At 41.0% G+C, this 23,257-nt stretch overlaps 1 protein-coding gene across 2 annotated transcripts; it reads left to right on the top strand.

Moving 5' to 3' along the window:
- The first annotated feature begins 11,625 nt into the window (after positions 1–11,625).
- Positions 11,626–20,413, top strand: AMIGO2 (adhesion molecule with Ig like domain 2). 2 transcript variants are annotated; one of them, XM_065850652.2, is made up of 2 exons: positions 11,626–11,897; positions 18,668–20,413. In XM_065850652.2, exon 2 carries the CDS (start codon positions 18,741–18,743, stop codon positions 20,304–20,306), a length of 1,566 nt encoding a protein of 521 aa, XP_065706724.1. In that variant the 5' UTR covers positions 11,626–11,897; positions 18,668–18,740; the 3' UTR covers positions 20,307–20,413. The 2 variants fall into 2 exon arrangements, with proteins under 2 accessions (XP_065706724.1, XP_071658897.1); XM_071802796.1 differs by lacking the exon at positions 11,626–11,897 and adding an exon at positions 12,103–12,206.
- Positions 20,414–23,257: the final 2,844 nt, after the last annotated feature.

Consider the following 23,257-nt stretch of genomic DNA (forward strand, 5'->3'; position numbering starts at 1 on the left):
ATAACTGGGATAGGGACAAGACTAGATTTTCTTTTTTTTTTTTTTGCAATGTGGGTGATTTCTACTTTCAAAAAATCTATGAAAATTTGCTGTGTTTTGTGAAATGCTTGAGTAGATGTACAGATAAGTTGTAAAGCTGATTTCCCTTAGAACCTCGAGTTCTTCTAAGTTAAATCCTCAGGCCCAGTGGGGTAGCTATTAGGAGCCACTCATGGCTCATTCACATGGTGGTGACATGCAGAGTCGGGCTTAGCTGAACAAAAGCTTAGTTTCCAGTAAGATTTCCTTCCCATTAGATTAGAAACATGTAAACTGGGGAAAGGAGGAAGGCAGAGGAAAAAGTACATTTCTGGCTGCAGAAAAAAATGTGGGGAAAACAGAAGAGACCTCTGTAACTCCAGGCAGATGCTGCAGGCTACCTGTATACTTTTTTTTATACAAGTGACTGTCTCACAGAAAATTGCTGTCAGAGTGCTCGCAAAAAGCTGCCATCCACTTCCAATATCTACACCAAAATTCACAATTTTACAGAATGTTACTAGGCAGCATTGAGTGATTCAGAGGTTTTCCACTCAGGAGAAAATTTGTCAATCATATCTGCCTGTGAAAGGGGATCTAAGTTTTCTCAACTTGGACAAACTGAGGTTGGACATGGGAATGGGTTGCTCCAGGAGACTGGAAGTAGTCAAGACCCTGATAAACCCAATCTGACTTCAAAGTTGGCTCTGCACTGAGCAGGGATGTTGGACCGTATGACCTCTAGCCCTTCCTTCCTATCTAAAGTATTCTGTGATTACCTGACTTTTTAATAAGTCCCATGTTTCACCAGAGTTTCTGATTTACAGTACATGAGACACAACGTCAACCAGAAATACGCTTACCTTTGTTTAGTTTAGTTCATAGCCCTTCTCTGTGCATTTTACAACAGTCACCAGTTACACTGTTGCCCGCTATATCTTCCATTATCATTTTCCTCTCACACCCACTTCTAAGCACATCTCTTTACTGTCACAGAAGGATCTCTCATTTCCCAGCTGCTCAGACCCGAGGAGAAGAGATGGACTCCCAGTTCAGATGTCAGGTTCAAGACCCAGCATAACCCTCAGCAGCAGGTTTTTTCTCCTCGCTCTTTCCTAGACTAGGGCTTTCCCAGTGCAGGCAGAATCTTTAGGGTATTTGTTTGGTAAAAAGCAAGCAGTCTGTTTGTCATTGTGCAAAATGTAATTATTCAAAGGTTTATAAACTGGCTACTTCCTCACAAATTCCTGCAAAATAAGGAGGTGTTAGAGCATTTCCAAGAAAAACTCATTAGAAATGTTAATACAGGCAATACCGGTTGACCATTTTTCCTTTTTTTCCTAGACAACATTTCAGAAATGTCTGACACTTCCTAATCAAACATCAGATAGGGCAGATAAACTCCATGGGATATTTTTGCTCCAACTGTCAAATTTTCACAAGGTTATAAGCAACCAAAACCAGGGACTTACAAGTGGAAGTACTCAGTGACCAAAATATGGTGTGACAAGCCCTTCCAAAATTAATCCCTTGGTTGCTGTTTAAGAATTGATATGACAAACTAACAATCTGGAGCATAAATTTACATGAGAACATACTTGCTCTCTATCAAGTACCCACCAGCCATGCACTGTCAGTCCAAACCAAACTGAAAATCAAGTCTGTATAAAATCAAATTTTGATATATGTTCATCTAAATAAAAGCTCTAAATAGGAATGCATGTCTCACAAGCACTGGGTCAGCTGAGGTGATATTAGGTGTTGCAGGAGCTTTGCCAAACATACCATACATATTTTTGTCTAATATACCAAACTATATTTCCTTCAAAAACAACTGAACTATTCCTCTACAGGGTTCAGAAGAATGCAAGAGAAGTACATGACTGCTGGAAACTCATGATCAGAGATGAATAGACAAGTTTTGGAAACAGAGTGATTACTGACTGCATCTTCCCATTTTCCTACCCGAAAGATATGTAGAAATGCAAAGCTGAAATCATCCTGCAGCTACTGACGGCACTAACTGAACTAAGGAATAAAGAGGATAGATGACCTGATAGACTCAGTCAAACTATTCGTACATACTACCTGAGAACATGTTTTGATGTTTGGCTGGGTGCAAGCCATAGGTCACATCACAAAACTCCTAAGAAACAAGAGCATAAAAGAAAACGTGCTGGTACTGACTGTTCAAGATGAAAAAAGTAGCAATGGTCAAAGATGAAAAAGACAAAGATGTTCCAATAGAAAAAAACAAAAACAAATTACTCTCAAAATTTACTTCTACGGGTCAGGAAAATTCCCCTTTGCATTCCAATTGCCAAAAAGTGGACTACTACTAAAACCAGACTCAGATTCTTACTTGGATATTAATCTTACCATTGTCTTCACTCACAATGATCTCCGTGACATGCTACTGAATACAAATGTGAAGACAGAAATCAGCACTAGCAAATCCAGAGAGAGATTAATGGATTAATGTGAGGCCAAGAATAACCAGAAAATATGTCTGAATTGTCACCTCCTTACAGCATCTCCCAATTTGTATGATCATAATTATCGTAGCGATGCCATAAAAACAGGGAGCTATATTTAAGCTCCAAAAAAGGTATTTGGAGTTCAAAATGATAATCATATCTATGTAGAAAGGAAACCTTGTAATAACATAAATATTCATTTTATTGGCTTATTTGTGTTCATTAAAAGCAGATGCTCTGCAGCCAAAAGAACAGGAGCTTACTGCAAGAGAAAAGCAGACTTGGCTGGTTAAAGCACAGCAGTTATTTTACCTCACCATGTGTTGTTTTTTAAGCTTCTAGCAGTCACATGTCTGCCGGAAAAACATGGTCATCTGTGAGGGCACAGGGAACTGATCAAATAATACAGGATTTTTCTGATAAAAACTGATCTGGTTCTAGGCACAAAAGAGCAAAATTCCTTCTACAGGTTAAAATGGCATTTTATTTCCACTGTTTGTAATCTAGGCTTCCTATTTTAAGTATTTTATTTACTAATACAATTAAAACTTTGCGCTGATTATTTTTTCTGTTTCCTTGGACACTGTAGTTCATATAATAAACTTATAAAAAATCAGTTGAAGGCAGATATGACATTCTTCTGACATCAAAATTTGCTGCTTTATAAATCTCTTCCCTCTGGTTACTTGCTGACACGAATGACAGAGATGTGTGTGTCCTAGGTAAAAAGAATGGTAACTTAGCTACAACTATGATCTTAGGTAGACTTAGATTTTGCATTTTAAATTATAGACAAAAATACAGTGCAAGAAAGGAAAAAATAAGATCGGTTCAGGCAACAGTGATAATGGTGGGATGAGTTTACCTGAATGAATAATGGATAGAGGGCTGTCCATTCTGCCCTGCATTTTTAAAGCCTTTTGAAATTAACAGGTCAGAAGACTCTGAAGTGTCATTTACCAGAATTATCCAATTCCTTTTTAATTTCAGTAATACCTAGCAATGTAGCTCTCTGTTCAGTCTCTTATCAATTAGCTCAGCCATAAATGAAGCTATACTAGTTCCTAAGTGAAAGTACCTGCTGAAATCAATTATACCATATGTACATAACCATTAACACAGCTGATTACAGTCCTGCATGCTTAAAGGCACAAATGGCAGAGACAATGTACAGGATCTCCCACTTTTCCTTCTCCAGGGACTGGACACTGTAATCTTATGCTCAGCTGTTCTGTTTCTAACATGATGCCTCAAGTAAATGAGGCTTATGTAGACAGGCTGTCTGTCTCTGTATCTGTCTGTCTGCACAGTGACTTCAAGTTTCAGCAAAACTTACAGAGGCGTAGAAATCTCAAACATAATGGTAGACCTACAAGCTCCATAAAAATAATCACCTGAGCAAAAGGAGAAGCAACAATCAAATGCTCTGTCTATGAGAAGAACTGAGCAAGAGATTTTTAACTTTGCTAGAGACTCCATCTGGTCAGGACAGCTAGCAGATGCTACAGTCACACAAAAATCTTCAATTGGAGCTCGTAATCAGAATGCAAACCACAAAGATTAAAAAAAAAAAAAAAGAAAAAAGTTTTCTTGTTTCATGATTTAATAAATCTAATTCTTCTTTCAGGACATTGACATGATAATAGAAACCAACCAGGAGGCAGAGAGGCTCATTTTCTAACATATGCTCTTTCATGCTCCCAGACATTTCTGCTTTACTTGATGTTACCGCATGTGGTAGCTACAGCAATGACTTCTGTAAGCTTCCAGTTGCAGCTTTTTTTTTTTTTTGGCACAAGGTCAAAAGACACTTCTCTACTTTATTTGCCAGGTAATAATTTTTTGAAATATTCTTTCCTCCACTTTAAAATGGGTCTCAAGTTCTAGCGTTGTCAAGTTTTTTACAGCTACTTTTGAAGTTCAAAGGACAAGCTGCTTCAAAATATTTTGTGATTTTTCTGAATATGTTAATTTTTTTCTCAGGGAAAACTTTTTCATGGAAAGGGTTGTCAGGCACTGGAACAGGCTGCCCAGGGAAGTGGTTGAGTCACCATCCCTGGAGGTTTTTAAAGATTCATTGATAAGTTTCCTAGGGACATGGTTTAGAGGTAGACTTGCCAATGCTAGGTTAATGGTTGGACTCAATGATCTTAAAGGCCTTTTCCAACCCAAACATTTCCATGATTCTATGATTTTACAGAAACCAAGCACTCAGACAACATCAGCAATCCTGATAACACAGTTGTATTGGAAACAAATCCTTACTAGCGGAGACCGCAACTGTGTACATTGATAAGGGTATATATTACATTTATGAAATTTAGTCTTAATAAAAATGCATTCATTTCCATCCAGGCATTAACCACTATATGGAACAGGGATACTGTCAAGACCACAATTTGGTCTTAGAACTCTTGTCAGATCATGTGCCTCAAAACTTAGTCAAATTAATACAAGAAAAAAAAAAAGTTATTTCAATGACTCCAGCCCTTTATACCAATAATAGGGCTTAAAGGGGACTTTCAGGCATCCCTTACTATGAGACTGAGCCCACAACAGATGCTGATTCTGTCTTTTACCTTGGCACAAGACACAAGCCAGACCGAAAGAACAGGGCAGGGAATTCCAGTTTCTGAAAACACTGAAAAACTCAAGAGCAAACTGTGTTGAACAACATTGTGATCATTTCAGTCCTGAAATCTAAGGATCAGGAATAAGAAGAAAAAGGTTCTCTGCAAAATCTGAAGTGGGTTGGAGTCCTGCTCAGTGTGAGAGGCCAACCCAGCCCTCCCACAGGCACTGCAGATGGAAGAGCAACACACAGGCATTATGGAAACATGTTGCTGCTCTGGACTGTGCTGGTTTATGGCCATAACAGAAAGAATGACCAGCATGCTGAACACGACTCTGCATGTGAACAAAATTCTACCCTTATGCTAACCCTTGCTGATTTCAAGATACATGTTTATAAATAATGGGCAACGTGCCCTTTTATTTCTAGCTCATATATTGCCAAAAGAAATAAGCAGGGAAGCTGCATTCAGTGACAGCTCCTGGCAGATTTTTTTGCCTATATCCCTTTTTTTTTCAAAAGTGACTAAAGATAATGTATAGGTGTGCTCATCCCTGTTATTAGTTGAAGAAAAGTCAGGGCAGTTTCAGCCTGGATTAATATGGATCATAAAAGACTTTGCAAAGCAAGTGTTCACCAAAGTAATACACGATTTTCTTTCTTTCCTATGTAGTTTTTCTATGTTATTTTGCAACTGCTTGCTAAATATTAGTAGTAAAATATTCGGTTTAAAAAGGACACTAGCTGGGGGCGGGGGCATCATAGTAATTGTTAGGAGCTTCAGTTTGTTGTTTTACAAAATGTAAAAATATAGCATTAGTTTGCATCTCTCAAATGGTATTTCTGGTGCCTTTCAGCCATAACACATTATTATGAGTGGTTATAGATCTGTAACCACCTTTTGCGGGAAATCGTGTGCAGAAAATTGTCTGTCCTTGACAGCTGCATAATTACACCCCCCCCAGAGCGAACTCATAGCACTGCTGTACTAGACCTAGTGTCTTCATATCAGTTTGCAGGATCCTGTGGCACAATGCTCTGGGTTTCCATGCATTGGTCACAGAATGGGGACACATCTGATACCCTGAATTATATGAGAAGAAAGAAACGCAGAGGAAGGCTGCAGGTGGAGATTGATCTTCTGCACAGGTTTTTTTTTAATTAGTTTTTTTTTTTTTCTTCTTTGTTTTTAATATGCAGTGCATCACCTCCTGTGCTCTTTCCCACTCTGTGAGTCCAAGCATCAGGTACACTTATCTGATATATCATGTTTAAGAACGGATCATTCATGGTCTGCCATATAGAACATGTGGGGTCTTGGAGTGAGAGAGAAAATGTGCTGAAACTCCATGAAAAGTATGAGGGGGAGCAGGAGGCAGGAACCAACTAAATGAGTCACACACCCAATATGAGACACCCCACAGAACCTCTTCAGTTTTCTACCAGTGCTTCATATTGACAAAATGGATTTGCACTATATCTTCTGAGAAGTATAGCCACTCTAATGCAGAGAAGCCTATTGCTGTATCCATGAACAATTAAAGTCAAGAGGGTGAGGTGTCCTATCTTTCTTTTCCTTATGACTGGTATTGCAAATCTAGGGATTATTCACAAATACTTTATGTATTGCCGTGGAGTAGCATTCAAGTTTTAATAAAAAAAAAAATCCACTTGCATATTCTCTCTTTAGAACTTATTTTAGAGTTACTGTAGTAACTCGCTACAGCCCATTATACCACAAAATCAATCTGGTGTTCTAAAAAGCTTTCCCACTTTTATTTTGGCTATATGAGAGACATATGGTGTCTCAAGACATAAGTAATGCCTGACTGCCTTCAAAATCACTTAAGACCATCAGCAAGGTTTATTTGCATGAAGAACTGTATTTTAAAGGTTAGGTTATCTACCTGTTATTATAGAAATGCTATTGTACTGCTTTAAAAGAGATTGCTCGAGGCTATGACAAATTACTTTCCCAAATGTTCTTACTATCACAGGCTAAATTCACTGAACCAATAACTTTCTGTTAATTTGTAACATTTTCTCAAGTGCTGCCTTTGGAATAGAAAATGAAAATAAATTATCCTCCAGTGCTTAACAATGCCTTCCTTGCATATAAATGTGCTCCGAAGACTTGAAGACTGCTGAACAATATCTCTGGGTGTATTTGAGGTTTGCAAACTTTAAGACTTAAGGACTCTAAAAGCCCATGAGGAAATCCAAGCCACTAAGATTTACTTCTGTTGTTTCTGAACTTTTAGATTTCAATGGCCAATCTAGTCCAAAATAAAATGTTCACTTACTTTTCATAACACATATTAAAACACATCCGTGGATTGTGAATACCTCCGTTCAACCTCCTTCAGTGTTTTATAAATCAACCAGGGCATAAACTGCATCTTCTGTTATACACAAGCTTCATGACACCAGCACACAGCAAGGAGACCCTTAAAGTAAATCAGTTTGATTAACAGAGGCACTTCAGATGTAGTTGCTGATCTTTTTCCCATCTTTGGTCTTATGAAAGCCTTGAGATAGCAAAGACCTCAGAGAGGACTGCAAGTGACAGCGAATCTACCAAACCAAGGAACTGATGTTTTGGGTACTGAAGAAGCATTTGAATGAAGAAAGGACAAGAAGTCAGGGCCAAATCAATAAATACAAGTAGTAAAAAGCTTTTATCCTGAAATGTACTCACCCCTAATGAGAACTTCAACTTAATGGTAGCCACTCTGACTTCCTGTTCAATAGCACTTACCAGCTAGTGCCAGTTCTGAGGACAGAATGGGAAAGATGACAGTGGCAGGCAGGTGATACTCCACAGCTCTTTCAACATCCCCTACAGACCTGCAGGTCTATAAAACTGAATATAAGGAGCAACACAATAGGTTTGAGTAAAAAAAAGGGAAACAAAAGACATTTGTGAATGTCTAAGGATGAGAAGCAAGGAACTGCTTGCCCAGGTAGGGATTGAGTACAATCCTCCCACATCCCACACATCAGGCTAAAGAATTGCTCTCTTATTTTCTTTATCCTTAATGTAATGAACAGTATTCATTCCCATGTGGGAGTCAAAAATGAGCTTTTCAACAGAAAAGAGGAAAAAAAAGAAGAAAAGAGGCTGAGCCCTTGGAGATGGAGTAGCCTGGTGAGCAGTGTCCTGATGGAATGACAGATTTGAACCTTGAGTTCCCCAGAGCAGACAGCAGTTGTGTTCTGCTTCAGGGCATGCTGAAATCATTGGAGCCTTGACAGGACTGAGCATCTGTACTTATACCTCACACTGAAGTTCAGAAAGGATCTGGTGTTCTCCAACAAGGGGCTTGGTCCACTAGAAGTTGTCAAGCTGTTTGGTATGGACTTTATACAAAACACAGCATCAGCTACCACTTCCTTCTGAAACATGACTGGGGAAAGAGGAGATCCTCTTCCCCTTAGGTATTCACAGATTGGTGTTTCAAGTCCTTATGCAGCTTGCTTCCCTGCCTTCCTCTGGAGTTTCAGAGTTTGTGCATGCAAGACTGCAGCCCATGTCTTCCAGCTCCCTGAAGTACCCTAAATCCCAGGCTAGACTTGCTCTGAAACAGAATTAATTCAGGATCAAGAGATGGAAATCACAAAAAGGAAGATGGGTCTCTAACTCTTTCTACTGCATGCTCTGTAATGGCTATAATGTATATAACCAGGCCTTAAACTGGAGACTGGAAATCCTTCCTACAGGAGCACTATGGCAGAAAACCCATGTCCCTGCCAGAAGCAGAGTGTAATAGAAGAGGTGGTGGTTATTCCTTTCTTTCAGTACCTCTCTCCTAGTTAGTCCTTAGCCTAATAGTTATACTGCTTGCCCATGAAGGGTCTGTAAACTCCCTGTAGCCAAGGTGATCCTGCTTTTGAAAAAAATTCCTTTAGTGATCAATTTAACAACCGTAATACAATTGTTGTTCTACTAAAAAGAGTTATTTTAGATACTACAGGCATTTCTGTATTTGCAGGGTTTTTCGAGAGCACAGGAAAAATATTATTAAAAGGCCTTCTCAAGCCAAATCAGCCTGTCTGGTACTGCACATGACATGAAAATAAGAGCTGAAAAGCTTTCACTCTAATAGATAGTTTGGTATAGGGGCAGGGAAACACAGGCAGGATCCTGATGTTTTTGGAAGAAGGAGACAGCTATCAGCAATTCTCTGCAATAAAAATCTCTACTGGTGATGCCAGAAAACTTACATTTATACAGATTATCAAGATAAGGGTTTCATGTCCTAATTAATGTACTGTCAGCTTCACGCAGCTTGTGCCCATGTATGATCAACAAAGATTTTGGATAGGTTCTGTTTGCACATCAGTACTATTTGGTAGAAGAAAGCTAATTACTGGTTGTTCTCATACAAATTAGATTTTTAAAAACAACAGTCCTTGTAATTTAGTATGTAACGAGTGTCAAAAGTACCTTTATGCTGTGAAATAGCACAATGAATTACATTGCATCATGCCATGAGCGAACTTGTCAACATTCGGTGGAAATGAAGAATTGCTGGGCTTACAAGCAGTAGTTTTCAGACTTACAAGAATCCTGATTTTCTAAACTCCTTTCAGACTATTCAATACGTCCCTCGACCATGATTTCTCTGCAAAGTCTGCTTATTGGCAGATGGCCTCTATCTGCAAGCTGAGCAGTTCATGTAGGGATCATCACAACTCCCATCAATTTCTTTAGGATCTGGGCCTTGAAAGCCCCAACATAGAAAGCAAATCCCAGTCAGCGTGAATAAGAAATATAAAACTGGAAAACAAAATTCTCCTTGTCTTAAGTCTTAGACACTTCACTATGATTTGGGTCCTACTTTCCCCAAAGTAATTATCACTATGTTCAGGTCTCATGGCTGAAATCTAAATAATTTGACTACAAGCAGTTGCTTTGCACCTACCAGTGCTCCACTCTTACTGAGGTCTGAACAGACTGCAGTTAAAATTGGTAGTATTTAAAAATCAGTTTCAACAAAGCATGTAAAATATTCACAAATGGACAGCTACTCCATATGTTGCTACAGACAGAAATTTCATTCTATAAGTACGTCTTTGAGGAGAATGCAGGCTCAACACTTTCAGTTTGATAGCAGGGGAAGGAGACTTACAAAGTTATTATCATCTTCCTCAGACTGTATTGGCGATGTGATCAACTTAAATTTCACTCAATATTTTGATACATCAAGGCAACTAGAAAAGTTTAATGGCTTAGTCTAAATGAAAACAACTAAATTCTTTAAACAAATGAATATTCCATTGGAGGGTCTGAAACCAATCAACGTCAAATTAATAACATGGAGTTTAAAATTACTTCACCCATGCATCATCCAAATGCACAGAAATGCAGAAATTCAACACAAAGTCAGAATGATTAATAAAAAGCGGGATTTTTATGACAAGGTAGTGTTCCAAAACTGAAATCAATAGCAGCATCACCCACGGCTCACTGGGATTCCATCTGTATTGAATTACATTTTTAATAGATACCTTGTACCATACTAAAGTATTTTAGTTTGTCTGTAGCACGAATTTTAGGACAAGAATGATCCCTTGAGCATTAGATGTAGCCATGAACCCTCATTAAAACCCACTTTGCTATGTGTCTTTGGAAGGAAAGCATAATTTACAGCAGCTTTAATACACAAGCCTGTTTGCTGAGAATTACTCTATAAACTGTGTGTCTGGATGACAATAAATCCACAATCTCTGTTATTTGCTAAACTAGCTTCTGTTCAGTTTCAGTCTCTAAATGTAGAGTACTCTAAATTACGGTGGAAATGTAGTGAAAAACTTCGCTGGGAAGGTTAAAATCAGCATGTAACAAAGAGAGGGATGTTCTTAGGTTTTCAGCTGCAGCTTTTCCTCTTTTGGACCTGGTCGCACCTCCCCACTTAGAGCAGCTCTCCCACAGATCCCATGCTCAAGACAACCGGGTACATGGCAATTAATTTTAGATAACCCCTTGTATCATTTGATAGACTCTTTTGCTCTCATCAAAGCCTAGTTTACTACGGAGACGCCATGGGTTTTGATCATTTAATTAGCTGGAGGATTGTTTTCCAGAGTTAGCACAATACCTTTTAAATATACCTGCCCCTTATGAACACCCTGAGTTTCCTTGTCCGCGCACTGAGAGTTTCGATGCATTTAGCGGGGATCGCATGGCCTGCGCCCACCCGAAAACGCTGCCTTCGGGCGCTGAGGAGCTGCCGGGCGGGCTCGGGGTTGGTTTGCACCGGAGGGGCTGAGCCCATCGTGCGAGGCAGTTTTGCCCTGGCTTGGCGGGGACAGCGGCGCAGTGAGGAGCAGAGCCGAAGCGGAGCGGGGCGGAGCAGCGGACACTCCCCCGCGTGGGGCCGCGGACCCCAGGGGAGGCGAGGGGCGGAGCGGGGGCAGGCTGTGCGCTCCTCCCGCGGGGCACCGACGGCTCCGTCCCAATGCCGCAGAAGCCCCCGGGAGCGCGTTGCGGGGAAGCGGCGTAAGGTCCGGCGCTGTGCGGCGGGGGCGACCGGGAGGGCGGAGGCAGGAGGGGATAAAAACCCCGGCGCCGCTGTGATCGGTAGTCTCTTGCCTTCCCTTCTCAAGCCCTGCCGGTACCAGGTTCCGGGCTTCCGCTCCATCACTGGGGCCGGCGGGCCACCACTGCCTGCGCCCGCGGGGGAGCGCAGCGGAGCTGCTGCCGCGCTCTCGGCGGCACCCAACTTCACCCGGCGGCAGCCGAGCGGAGCATGCAGGGCCGGGGCTGGCGGCGGCGGCGGGGCCGGCATCGCTCTTCCCGGACATGAAGCGGCCGCCGGGAGCTCCAGGTAACGCTGCCCGGAGGAGTGGCGAAGCAAACATCCCTCGCGGTGGCCGGGGTGTGGCGGGCGGGCAGGGTCCGGAGGGGCAAGAGCCGGGGCTGAAAGGGGCCGCCGGCTTCGGGCGCTTCTCTTGGGCGGGCTCGGGGCGAACTTAGTCCGCCCCGAGCCCGCCCAAGCGAAGCCCCCGAAGCCGACGGCGAGTGCAGCCGACAACGGGCGGCGGAGACACAGTCCCCACCTCCGCTGCCGAGTGAAGCAGATGTGGCCGAGCCTGCCTGGGGAAGGCGGTCGCGGATCCCCCGGTGGGGTGGGTGGGTAAGTGGGTGCTCCCGAACCGATGCTGGTTTAGCCCACCCGGCCGCCGGGCTTTCCGAAACTTCGCCCTCCGACGATCCGTGGTAAGGATCTACGGGCTGCAGCGGGCAGTTCCCATCGGGAGACTGGCAGGAGCCTCCGCCATCGTAGGCAAGGGGGTTTCTCTGAAGTTAAGCCCGTCAGAGAAGCTTTTGGAGGCGGTGAGGATCCTACGCTGGGCAACTAAACTTTCATAAGATCTAGCATTGCTTGGAGACTGGTTACTGATACTGTAACAGGCGCTGCCATTTATCATTCCATTTTTTTTCTTAATTATTTGCTAATCTCCTTAGCAACTGAAGTAATTTGCAAGGTTTAAGCTAGGGTGCAGCTTGATTTACAAATTAACATGGCAAATAGGATGCTTTTGTTGTTTCACTGATGCATATTTCCCTCGTTCTCTCCCAAGAGGGATAAGAGTTACAGTGTTGACTTCATTTAGTGGATACTGCCATAGACAGACTGATGATGATGCTTAGTCCAACTCAGACTCTGTGGTACATCACCCAGTTGCTCATCTGTGTCTCAATTTTCTTTAAGCAAAGTGAGTTATCATGGGTGCAACAAAAATAAATAAATCTGTCTTCAGAGAAATTCAGTCTTTAGTGAGGGATAAATGGGAGAAGACAGTTTTAGCTGGCTAAGGTTACTAGGACAAATTCATTTCTAATTCAGCACTACCGAGGCCTGGCCAGGTGCTCGCCAGAGAGACCACTCCATTTGCCAGGCTGACCTCAGGATCAGCTTGCTGCAAAGGTGATGTAAGGCTGTTTTTTTTTTCATCACTGCTAGGTCCTGCATCAAGCACAGCTTAGCCCAGTTCAGGGATTTAGTGCAGTGTATCAAAACATCACCCAGATGTAGCTCACTAACAGTCTCTGCGGTCCAATCCATCATGTCACTAAATCTCATGGATTATGATGGTTGGGTAATCCAGATCTGCTCAGTCAGAAATGCTGAGTACAGCTGTCATGCAGATTTGATGCAGAGAGTGCCTTTCTCGCTCAGAACTGATAAAAACACTCCTGGAGACCAGAGTGGGGTGGCCACTACGAGGATATTTCCTCTGACAGTATTCTCCCCCTCAGCACTCCCCTTCCTCCCCCCAAGGAATGGAAGTTTATTAAGATCTTCTTTTTAAGCTAACATTTTAAAAGATTAATTATGTAGGATGCCACTAGTATGTTTGTAATTAATGGGTATGTCATGTACTTTAACAAGGTCCATAAAGTTAGGATTAAAAGCATTAAAAATTACATTTGTATAATATTGTTGTTATAAACTAATAAAAGCCAGTTCTAACAGTCACTTTTTTTCTTCTGTGTTTATGAAGAAAGCTTTGTCAAATGCTACGCCAAAAAAAAAGGGGGGGAGCGAGGGTCTGTGAGGAAAAATGAACACCTGAGCCATCACAGTTTCATTTCATGTATAATTATATTTATCTAATACAACCCTGATTCGTCTGATATGTAGACTGGCAAGAAAGGGAAGGTGCAAAGATGCACAAGTGACTTGTTGGCTGGTGATACGTAGAGGACAGAGAAGTCAGAGGAGACATGGCACAAGGAAAAGAGCTAGAAGATGTAGAAATAGTGTGTGGAAGGTAGATGGAGATCTTTAATATTTTCTAGTGTTTGAGCTCTCCAGAGGCTCAACAGTATTCCTGCAATAGTACAGTGGGGTTGTGTGCGAATATTTGCGTTTTCACTGTGCAGAAACTGTCAGACAGATGTAGGACTTTTTGTATCACCAACATACAGGAAGATGTTATCCTTACTACAAGACTAACGGTAGCATTTGCAAAAGCATTCAGGTGACTGAATGCTGAAAGCATTCAGATCTCCAGTCCAATTCACTGCTTGAATTAAGATATATCCTACGTAAGGATATTTTAGCAAAATCTCAAATTAACTGGAAGAGATAGTGTGGTGTGCAGATTTCCCTTGAAGAAACAGCAACAAGCCTGAAGGTACATACAGTAGAAGACAAAGCTGGTATAGAGATCATTAATGTAGCATTAATGGGAGAGAAAGCCCAGAGAAAGTGGAAATGAGTGTTTAGGCCATTAGCTGATCTTGCAGTGATAACTGATGATGAAGATGTTGATGGTTACCCAGCATTGCTCTTTTCCGTAAGCAGCTCCAGGTGCTCATTACTAAAAATAAAATAAAATAGAATAAACCCCACACACACTGAAAAGATCAAAAACAACACCCAAATCCTCAACTTCTCTAGGAGCTGATACGTTGTAGTCAATTTCTCCTCACAACAGATTATATTCCCTATGATGTGAGGATATGTCCTATGTTTCTTCTGTGTTTCTTCTCAAACAGTAAAGAAGCATGTGCACCATTACTGCACAGTTGATTCACCTCAGAGTACTGTGTTTTTGGCAGTGAACTTGAAATGTCACACTTTAACACCACAGAGAAATTATTTCTTTGAAAGGAATTCAAGTACAAAATCCTCAACCATGCCCTTCACTTTACTATAAATCAAAAAAGCTATTTACCCATCTCATTCAGAAATAATGGTGAAGTACTTTGCCAGAGTCTGTTGGCATGTGTTAGCTGATAGTATTTAACAGCAATATCTCTCTTGAGAAAATACCTAATATTGAAATTCGTAAAACAGTACTCTTCTAAGACCTGAAGTAAAGTTGTTGAGATAAAATGTCACTTTTTAATATAAGGCTGATTATAGACTTTGTTCTTCCTTGACACTTAACACATACACGTTACCAACCCAGAAATGTTCATGCAGTTGTTTTGAATAAGTTCAAATGAGTTTATAGGTTATAATGAGGATATGAGGTTATAGGTTATAAATATTTTTGTTGAGCATGCTTGGATTTGCAGACCATCTTGTGTGATTTAAGCAGAAGTTTTGGGGAAGACAGGTTGAGGAGCAAGTTGTAACTCAACAGTCTTGCTCTCCAAAAAGGCAAACACCCTTTTGGGAATGTAGACACTACACTGTGAGCTGGGCATGGCAAGGAAGGTTTCTGCTTGTCAGCGCGCTCTCAAAATAGCCTTGTGTGGCTTGTGGTATGTTTATGATGTCTGTAATTTGGATTCACCTCACCAGGCAAGGCAAGTTATCTGAAACAGTTCTCACATGGCAACTTCAACAAGCTTTGCAAATGAGCAACCCAATTTTCAGACCCTGCAGAGATTTTTTGCTCCTTAGAACTCAAAGACATTATGCTGATTTACACTAGCCGCTGATCTGCCCTTGGGATTTGGGTGCAGACTAGCTTAGAGTTTCTGATGAGATGATTGTAGATATGGACAGAAACAAACATGTAAGCCTATTTGGTGTATTAAATTTGGTAACCGTTCCAAAACTGAGCATGGATCTAGTATGTCACATTTGGAGTATCTCCAGGATCGCAGTTATATTCAACATGGGAGCTGATTTTTGAAAGTGCCATTCATCTTTTTGCAAGTGTGGGTACATTAAAAATTAGACTGCCTAGGTTGCAAATTCAGGCTTTCAAACATGAATGGGAAAAACAATCTCTGCAACAGCAATTTGTCTCCCATTTTGTGAATGCTTTATAATTCAGTTGTTGCACACGTGGTCTTCTGGTATGCAGTTTTCAGATACCTTGCTTCATGCAATATACTAACTGAGCTGGTATTACATATTTTTTTTTTTATCTCTCGGTGTGTTTCCATTATGCCTTATGTACTGCATGCCATGCAAATCCATGCTGGGGTGCAGAATTATTTCTTGATGGTCATTTCTGTAACGCTTTGATAGGACTCACCCTTTAGAAGAATTTGTATCTTTTAATTGTTGCCATAAAAGACGAGCTAACCAGAAAAACCAACTAAATTAATTGCTTAGAACTGGTTAAAAAAATAATTTGTCTGAGTTACTAACTTCCCACTGAAAACCCCATACAGTTAGATACTTCAGTAGAATCTAAAAGCCTAGAAAACATTATGAATCTTGATACTATGCTTTTATTCTAATATATTTTTACAATATTCCTGTAGCTAAGATCATGTTACTATATCCCTTTTATAGACAGGGAAGCAAGGAGAAGTTCTTACTGTCAGAAATGCCAGCTGGGGTCATAGCATTTTGACTTTCAGCACTTCTTCAGACCAGTCCTTTCCAAATTTAATACACAGACGTTCCTTATTTTTAAGTCTCAAGCCAATGATTGTAATATGTTCCTTATTTTCTAACAGTCACTAGTTCACATAATTTGCCTGATCTCACAGGAATTCTGTGGCAGAAGCTAGGATATGCTCCAATTCTCAGGTGTAGGCATTTACAGAGCTCTTGATGTAATCATCCATTCTTTCCCCTGTTCTTCCCCATTACCTGTGCACAGTGTGAGGAGAGGTTTCAGGGAAAAAAAAAAAATGATTGTATTACTGAGGACTGTATAAAAAAATATAAAGTGGCACAGAAAATCTAAATTCTGACACTTTAATTTTTAGGCACTTGACTTGGCAGTCTTGCCATTGTCTTAATACAGTTTTGGGGAATGCAGACATTTAAAGCCAACGTATATATAAATTCTTGTGAAACGTGAATCCTGCTACCTTCATAATTCTTCTTTTAATGGGTCATTAAAAGGTTCAGCTCTTTAGATTCTTAGCACATCCTCTACCACTTGACTTTAGAGTAGAAGATTTGTCAAGAGAAGACAGCAGCCTGCCAGACTTGCAGAGGGTTAGAGAGGAGGGGAATGAGGACCTGGGAGAGAGTGGAAATCAGTGCATTTCACATATATTAATTAATTGCATAGATAATTTTAGGTTCATTAGTAGCAGATGCAAATTCTTCAGAGAAGTGTGTTCTAAGGTTCACCTCCTGAAACTCTTACCTCTCTTCTATTTAACATTCTTCTTGTCCTTCACATCCTCCCCATCTGCTTTTCTACTCTCATATTCCTTAACTTCTGCATCATCCGACTACCTCATCTTCAGTTGATTTATTAGTACCAATGATGATGCTCCGTTAGCAGCCTTCTCCCCTGGTTTTGCCCTTCCTTCCCTATGCATCTCCTATCCTCTTTCTCTCTCTCTCTCTCCTTCTTTGGCTGCTTCTCTGCCCTGCTGTCCCTCCCCCTCTAGGTCTTGATTTTAATGTTTTTGTGCTCAAGACTCATTTTTTCTTCATCCATCTTGCATCATCAGAGAATACAACTTCTCCTTTTATTCTGCTTCTTTCCATCTGAGGTTGCTTCTTTCTCCTCCTCCCCACAGCCCACAAGTGGTGTCCCAGCCCTTGGCCGTAGCCGTTATCAGCAGTGCAGAGCAGACGTTGCAGGGTTTGTCCTGCTCAGATACTGTACCAACAGCTGTGTGAGACTGGAGAAATGAGTATGAGGTTAATATGTGGGAGCTAAATACCACCTTTGAGCTGTGGGGATAATAGTGCATACAGATTCACTCAGGAATTTACTGACAAACTCTTAACAGATATCCAGGGAGAGCAACAGTGAACGGAAATGTTCATTATGCTGCTAAGTTTGTGCACATTTTCCTTAGGAGATGGCGAAAAGCATATCCCTTGGATTCCCTAGGGAATCACTACCCTGCTAAATGTTACATCCCTGCTTCAAGCCCTAGTGTCACTAAAATATTCTCAGAAGAGACTACGGCTGGTTTTGGTCTTACTATTTAAGGATGAGCAACTTTTTATTTCCTTTACCAAGTTTTGAGAAATTACTGACTCATTCTTACTGCAAGTTCCCAAAACTTGCTCCTGAGGCAGGCACCAGGCATTGAAAATTTCCTCCTCAACAGTTATTTTGGCAAATGTAGAAGTAGCAAATACAAAATATTCCAATTGGACATCTTGGATAACTTTAAAAATAGGTGGTTGCTACCTGAACTATCAGTTATTGGATTAAAAAAAAAAATCGTATGACATTTAAAGCTGAGTAGTCTGAGAAAATTCTTTGGTTGAAAATGTGTGACATTTTCTAATTGGGAAGCAACACATGTTGTAACCGCTCCCCACTAGACAAGAAAATAGCATTTTTGGATGAGGCTTTTTCTTTCCTGTACCAGCAGTTTTCCATCTGGGTTGGTTTGGAGACAGGTAGAAGATGCTGTTGCTCAGTCATGTTTTAAAAAGGAACATTTCTGATTTTTTTTTTAATGAACTGTTGGAAATTGCATTCCTTGGTCTAAAACTGAAAAACAGTTGCATTGTTTTTGAAGAGAAAAAATATCATATCTGTAGTGTGAATATTTACACAAGTGCAGAATTTCATGTTTACATAAAACCGATGTTAAGCTTACATCACCTAAGAATAACTAGATTTTATAATTAACCATATGAAACATTAAGGATGAATTCCCTGTATTTTTCAAAAGCCATGCATAAGAAATCAGGCAGGGTATGAATCGTAAATGTTAACATGCTGTACTTCTGTGTCCCTCTTTTGACAGTGATTAGTGCAAAGCTAACTGCACATATAATCTGTAGCGAGGAGCGCTGGGAGACAGCTAGGAGACAGTAACAATGTCTTTAAACTGGCGGACAATTTCTACTCAACTTGGAGTTTTTAGAGTGAACTGCAAAGGACTGGCATGCCTCTTGGTCTTCACAGTGAGCGTTTGTGGCAGCAGCCTGGGGATGTGTCCAACAGCCTGCATCTGTGCCAGTGATATCGTAAGTTGCACCAGTAAGAACCTCTCTCGAGTGCCAGGAAATCTTTATAAATGTATGAGAAGGCTGGATCTGAGTTATAACAGAATTGGGTTTTTGGAGCCTGAATGGGTACCAGTACTGTTTGAGAAACTGAACACTTTAATAATCAATCATAATAGTATTAGCAGCATTATCACTGGAAGCTTTTCTACAACCCCAAATCTGAAGTACCTGGACTTGTCATCCAACAGCCTGAAGACACTGAGCAGCCCTGTGTTTCAGGAGCTAAGGGCACTGGAGGTTCTCCTGCTGTACAACAATCAGATAACACAGATAGAGTCTTCAGCCTTCGGAGGATTGTACAAATTGCAGAAACTCTACTTAAGCTATAACTTGCTCTCTCATTTCCCATTGGACTTGTACACTGGAAAACATAAACTGACAGAGCTTGTGTTGCTGGACGTTTCTTTTAATCACATCCAGTCGATGCCTATTCAGCGCCTGAGTTCAGTGCCGGCCAGACATCTTAGTGGAATTTATCTTCACGGCAACCCATTTTATTGTGACTGTATGCTGTACTCCATGCTGATCTTCTGGTATCAACGGCACTTCAATTCAGTGGTGGACTTCAAAAACGAGTACACCTGTTTGTTGCGATCAGACCCAAGAGGTTACAATAAACTGCCTTTACTGCACGACAACTTTCTGAATTGCTCTGAAAGCACCGTCAACAGCTCTTTCCAAGCCTTTGGGTTTATTCACGATGCCCAAGTTGGTGACAGGCTGATTGTACACTGTGACAGCAGGATCAGCGATGCAGGCACGCGGTTTGTTTGGGTCAGTCCGGACAATAGGTTGCTGGAGCCAGACAGGGAGACTGACAACTTTAAGGTGTTTCGTAATGGCAGCCTGGAGATAACAGATGCCCAAATAGAGGACTCGGGGCTGTATTCCTGCATTGCAATAAATAAGAAAAGGCTATTAAATGAAACCATAGAGGTTAGAATAAATGTTAGCAACTTCACGGTGAACAGGTCCCACGCTCATGAAGCGTTTAATACAGCTTTTACCACCCTTGCTGCCTGTGTAGCCAGTATTGTCCTAGTACTGCTGTATCTCTACCTGACGCCCTGTCCATGCCAATGTAAGGCGAAAAGGAGGAAGAGAAAGCTGAACCAAAGCAGTGCCCACTCATCCATACTGAATTCCACACCGCCACAAGACCTGCCAGCCGATGAGAAGAAGACCAGCACAGGCAAACGGGTGGTTTTCCTGGAACCTGTGCACGAACCAAAGCACAGTCAGAATGGGAAAGTAAAACTGTTCCCTAATGACAATATAATTGCTGAGAGTATCTTAAAAACTACTCGGATAAAATCTGACTCCGATTCTGTCAATTCTGTGTTCTCAGATACACCTTTCATGCCATCAACTTAGTTTGCTGCCTGTGTTTGTTATCGTGCAGTTATATTTCTGAATACCTCCTTTGCTTGTAGCAGCCATCAGGAAAAACAAATAAAAAGAGAGAAAATGTTTTAAAAAAAGTATCTGTTGTTAGTCTTTGAATTGTGTCTCCTCTCTCTGTTAGTGCAGGGCCATGTGACAGTGATATCTTGTTCAAGAAAAGCAAACAGCATGGCATTAATGTGAATGTCTTCGATGCGAGCTTAGCCTTGGCTTTTACTCTGGTCCGTACATAGCTATTTCTCATGCATGTTTAGAGGCACTTGCAGTGCATACAGCTGACTCTTCAGAGGCAGAGACTGATCCCTATAAAATGCTCTCCATCATGCTGATAGCTCAGCTCCTCTGCAGTGAGCAGAGAAGCAAACTCACATAGCTACTGAGAAAAATGTCCAGGCTTACTGCAATTCCTTTCACAGGCTCATAAAATCTTTACAGTAAAATCACTAGGGGAAAAAAATCATGAGTTTTCTTGGACTGATCAGAACAAAAAGATTAGAATTGTCACCATGATGCCTAGCAGCTCTAGATAAACGTTTATGGTTTTCAACTTATGTGTTTGCCAATAATTGCTTGAAAACTTTAAATAGCGGACTTTGTACTCACTTTATTTAGTCATGGAGCTACCCACGAGAAGTGGTTGTATTTTTTCATAAACATCGTCATGTCATGAAAACAAGTTAACACATTACCTTTGCAATTTCCTTAGTTGAGTAATGAAAGCTGTCAGTCATGAGGACTCAAGCTAATCAGCAGTAACTCATTATAACTGTATCAATTGTAATCAGCTGTCTTAACCTCCACTGCTTAGTGTACCCTTGGCATCACATGTGGTGAACAAGCCTGCCACCACCTCTGGGGCTCCTGCTTCACCTTAGAAGTGGGTGGCTTCTCTTCAGAGGTAACTTCACAAAAATGAGAGAAATATTTCAATTAACCCTTTCAGTGGAACATGGTTCAAGCAGTCTTATAAAATTTGCTTCCTAAATATTTGGACAAACTCATGAAAAATGTAGAAGACACTATGCACTGTGAATTCAGAAAGCACATCTTCTTTCTGGACTTGGCCCTTGTCTTGTAGGTACTGCTGCCTTTCTTGCCCAAATGTATCATTGTCAAAGTTTGTGAAGCTGGTGAGACTGATATGGACTGGTCATGCAACAATGGTTGACTGAAGTGTTATGTTATTCTAATGAGTATACTGTTCTATTTGCAGCTTCTTTTTCTGTTATATTTGCCTTCTTTTATTATTTTTTTTAAGCTTACCTACATTGGGACTGGGCTAGACTTTACCAGTTGTCCTGGTATTGATTACTACCAACTTCAAAGGAGTTTTGCAAGGAACTACAGCTTACTGAAGAAGAGTAATTGGAGCATGTCTGTCTCATTCTATATTTGGGGAATATATTGAAAGGGTAAAAGAAACAAAATCAGAATCAAAGGGCTACATGGTATGGCAACTGTAAATTTTTTTTTTTTTTTTTTTTGGAGAAACTTACTATAACAGCCACTTGCCATATTTTGTGATTTCTTTTGAGAGGCATGTCATCATGATAAAGTTTACATCTGGCTGAGCCAAAGCTATCAACAATTTGCTATGGATAAATCCTGATGTAGCTAATTGTTTGTAAGCAAGCTACTTGGAAAATAGATTACATCAGGAAATAGCGTTGCATGTAGGAGATGGAAATTCTTTTTCTAGGCAGGGAATAATAAATATTTAAGAGAGAAAGATGACCAGGGGTTTGGGTCTTTTAGTGGTATGTTTATCTGTGTAAATTTAAAAATGGCATCTGCTATCAAGCAGGTTAGAGTCCTTTCATAAACTCTTTAATTCTTTTGCCTGTATACATTCATTAAACTAAAATTCATATATACACATATGAGACATGATGGAAAAACAATTACTTTCTTTGCTTAAATAGGTGATATAGCTGGGACATCCATCAATGGAGCAAAGACTTGACACTGTCTCCTTCTCAAAGATTTTCTTTATTGAAAAGGTTCAGCTAGGCTGCATGATCTGCTGCTGTGCCATGCACATGGTGGGTGGGTGTCCTCCGTGTTTTGCAAGGAAATGATCAGTGACCTGGGGCCAAAGGGCTGAAAGAGTGGTGACGCAGACTGGGAAATGGAGAGGCAAATACTCCTGCAGAAAGATGTACAGATCAGTTACAGCTCTGGGCAGATATTATGCTCTATTGTCATACATGAGGTTAATTGACCCAGATTTTGGTGTTTACACAGGAATGCTGATGGTCAGTTCCAAATTGGGCTGAAAAAGAAAAGAGGCTATTGTTGTGAGCTGAGAGGCAGCTGTACACATCTCTTTAGCAGCTAAGGCTGAACAGGTACACTTGCTGCTGTTCACAGTGCAAGGTGGCGACAACAAGTATCAAACTCACCGTGCATTTTAGATCTCTGTGATAGTCCTAAATAAAAAGGTAGAGACCCTGCAGCTTTCCACAGAGCTGCTGTCCTGTAGTAAGAGTGTTCGTATTTGTGGGATCAGAGTAATCCTGCCAGATGTCTAGAGAAGCTGAGCATTGATCTAAACAGCAGATATTTACTGTGACTGTTAACTGGCTGTATTCTACTGACTGCTTCAAAATGCTCACAGTTCTGTGATTATGAACAAGGTGGTAAAACCAATGCTTTTGAGAGAGCTGTTGGCTTGTTTACAGCTTCTTTACATTATCATAGCCTCATGAGCTCCGTAGGTGCAGCTTTAAGAAAGACTTTTAAAGTTTTTACAGAATATTTATCATATAGCACCAACATCATAAATCCACAGTCTCAGTCCTCACCTTGGAAAGCTGTGAAAAGCCAATGCAGCTCAGCTGTTCCTGCCTTCCCCCGCCACAACGCTGGCACCCCAAGGGCTGCAAGCAGGGAGCCAGCACTGCCATCCAGCTCCACAGCCA

This window comes from Patagioenas fasciata, chromosome 1 (assembly GCF_037038585.1).
Source record: "Patagioenas fasciata isolate bPatFas1 chromosome 1, bPatFas1.hap1, whole genome shotgun sequence".
NCBI lineage: Eukaryota > Metazoa > Chordata > Aves > Columbiformes > Columbidae > Patagioenas > Patagioenas fasciata.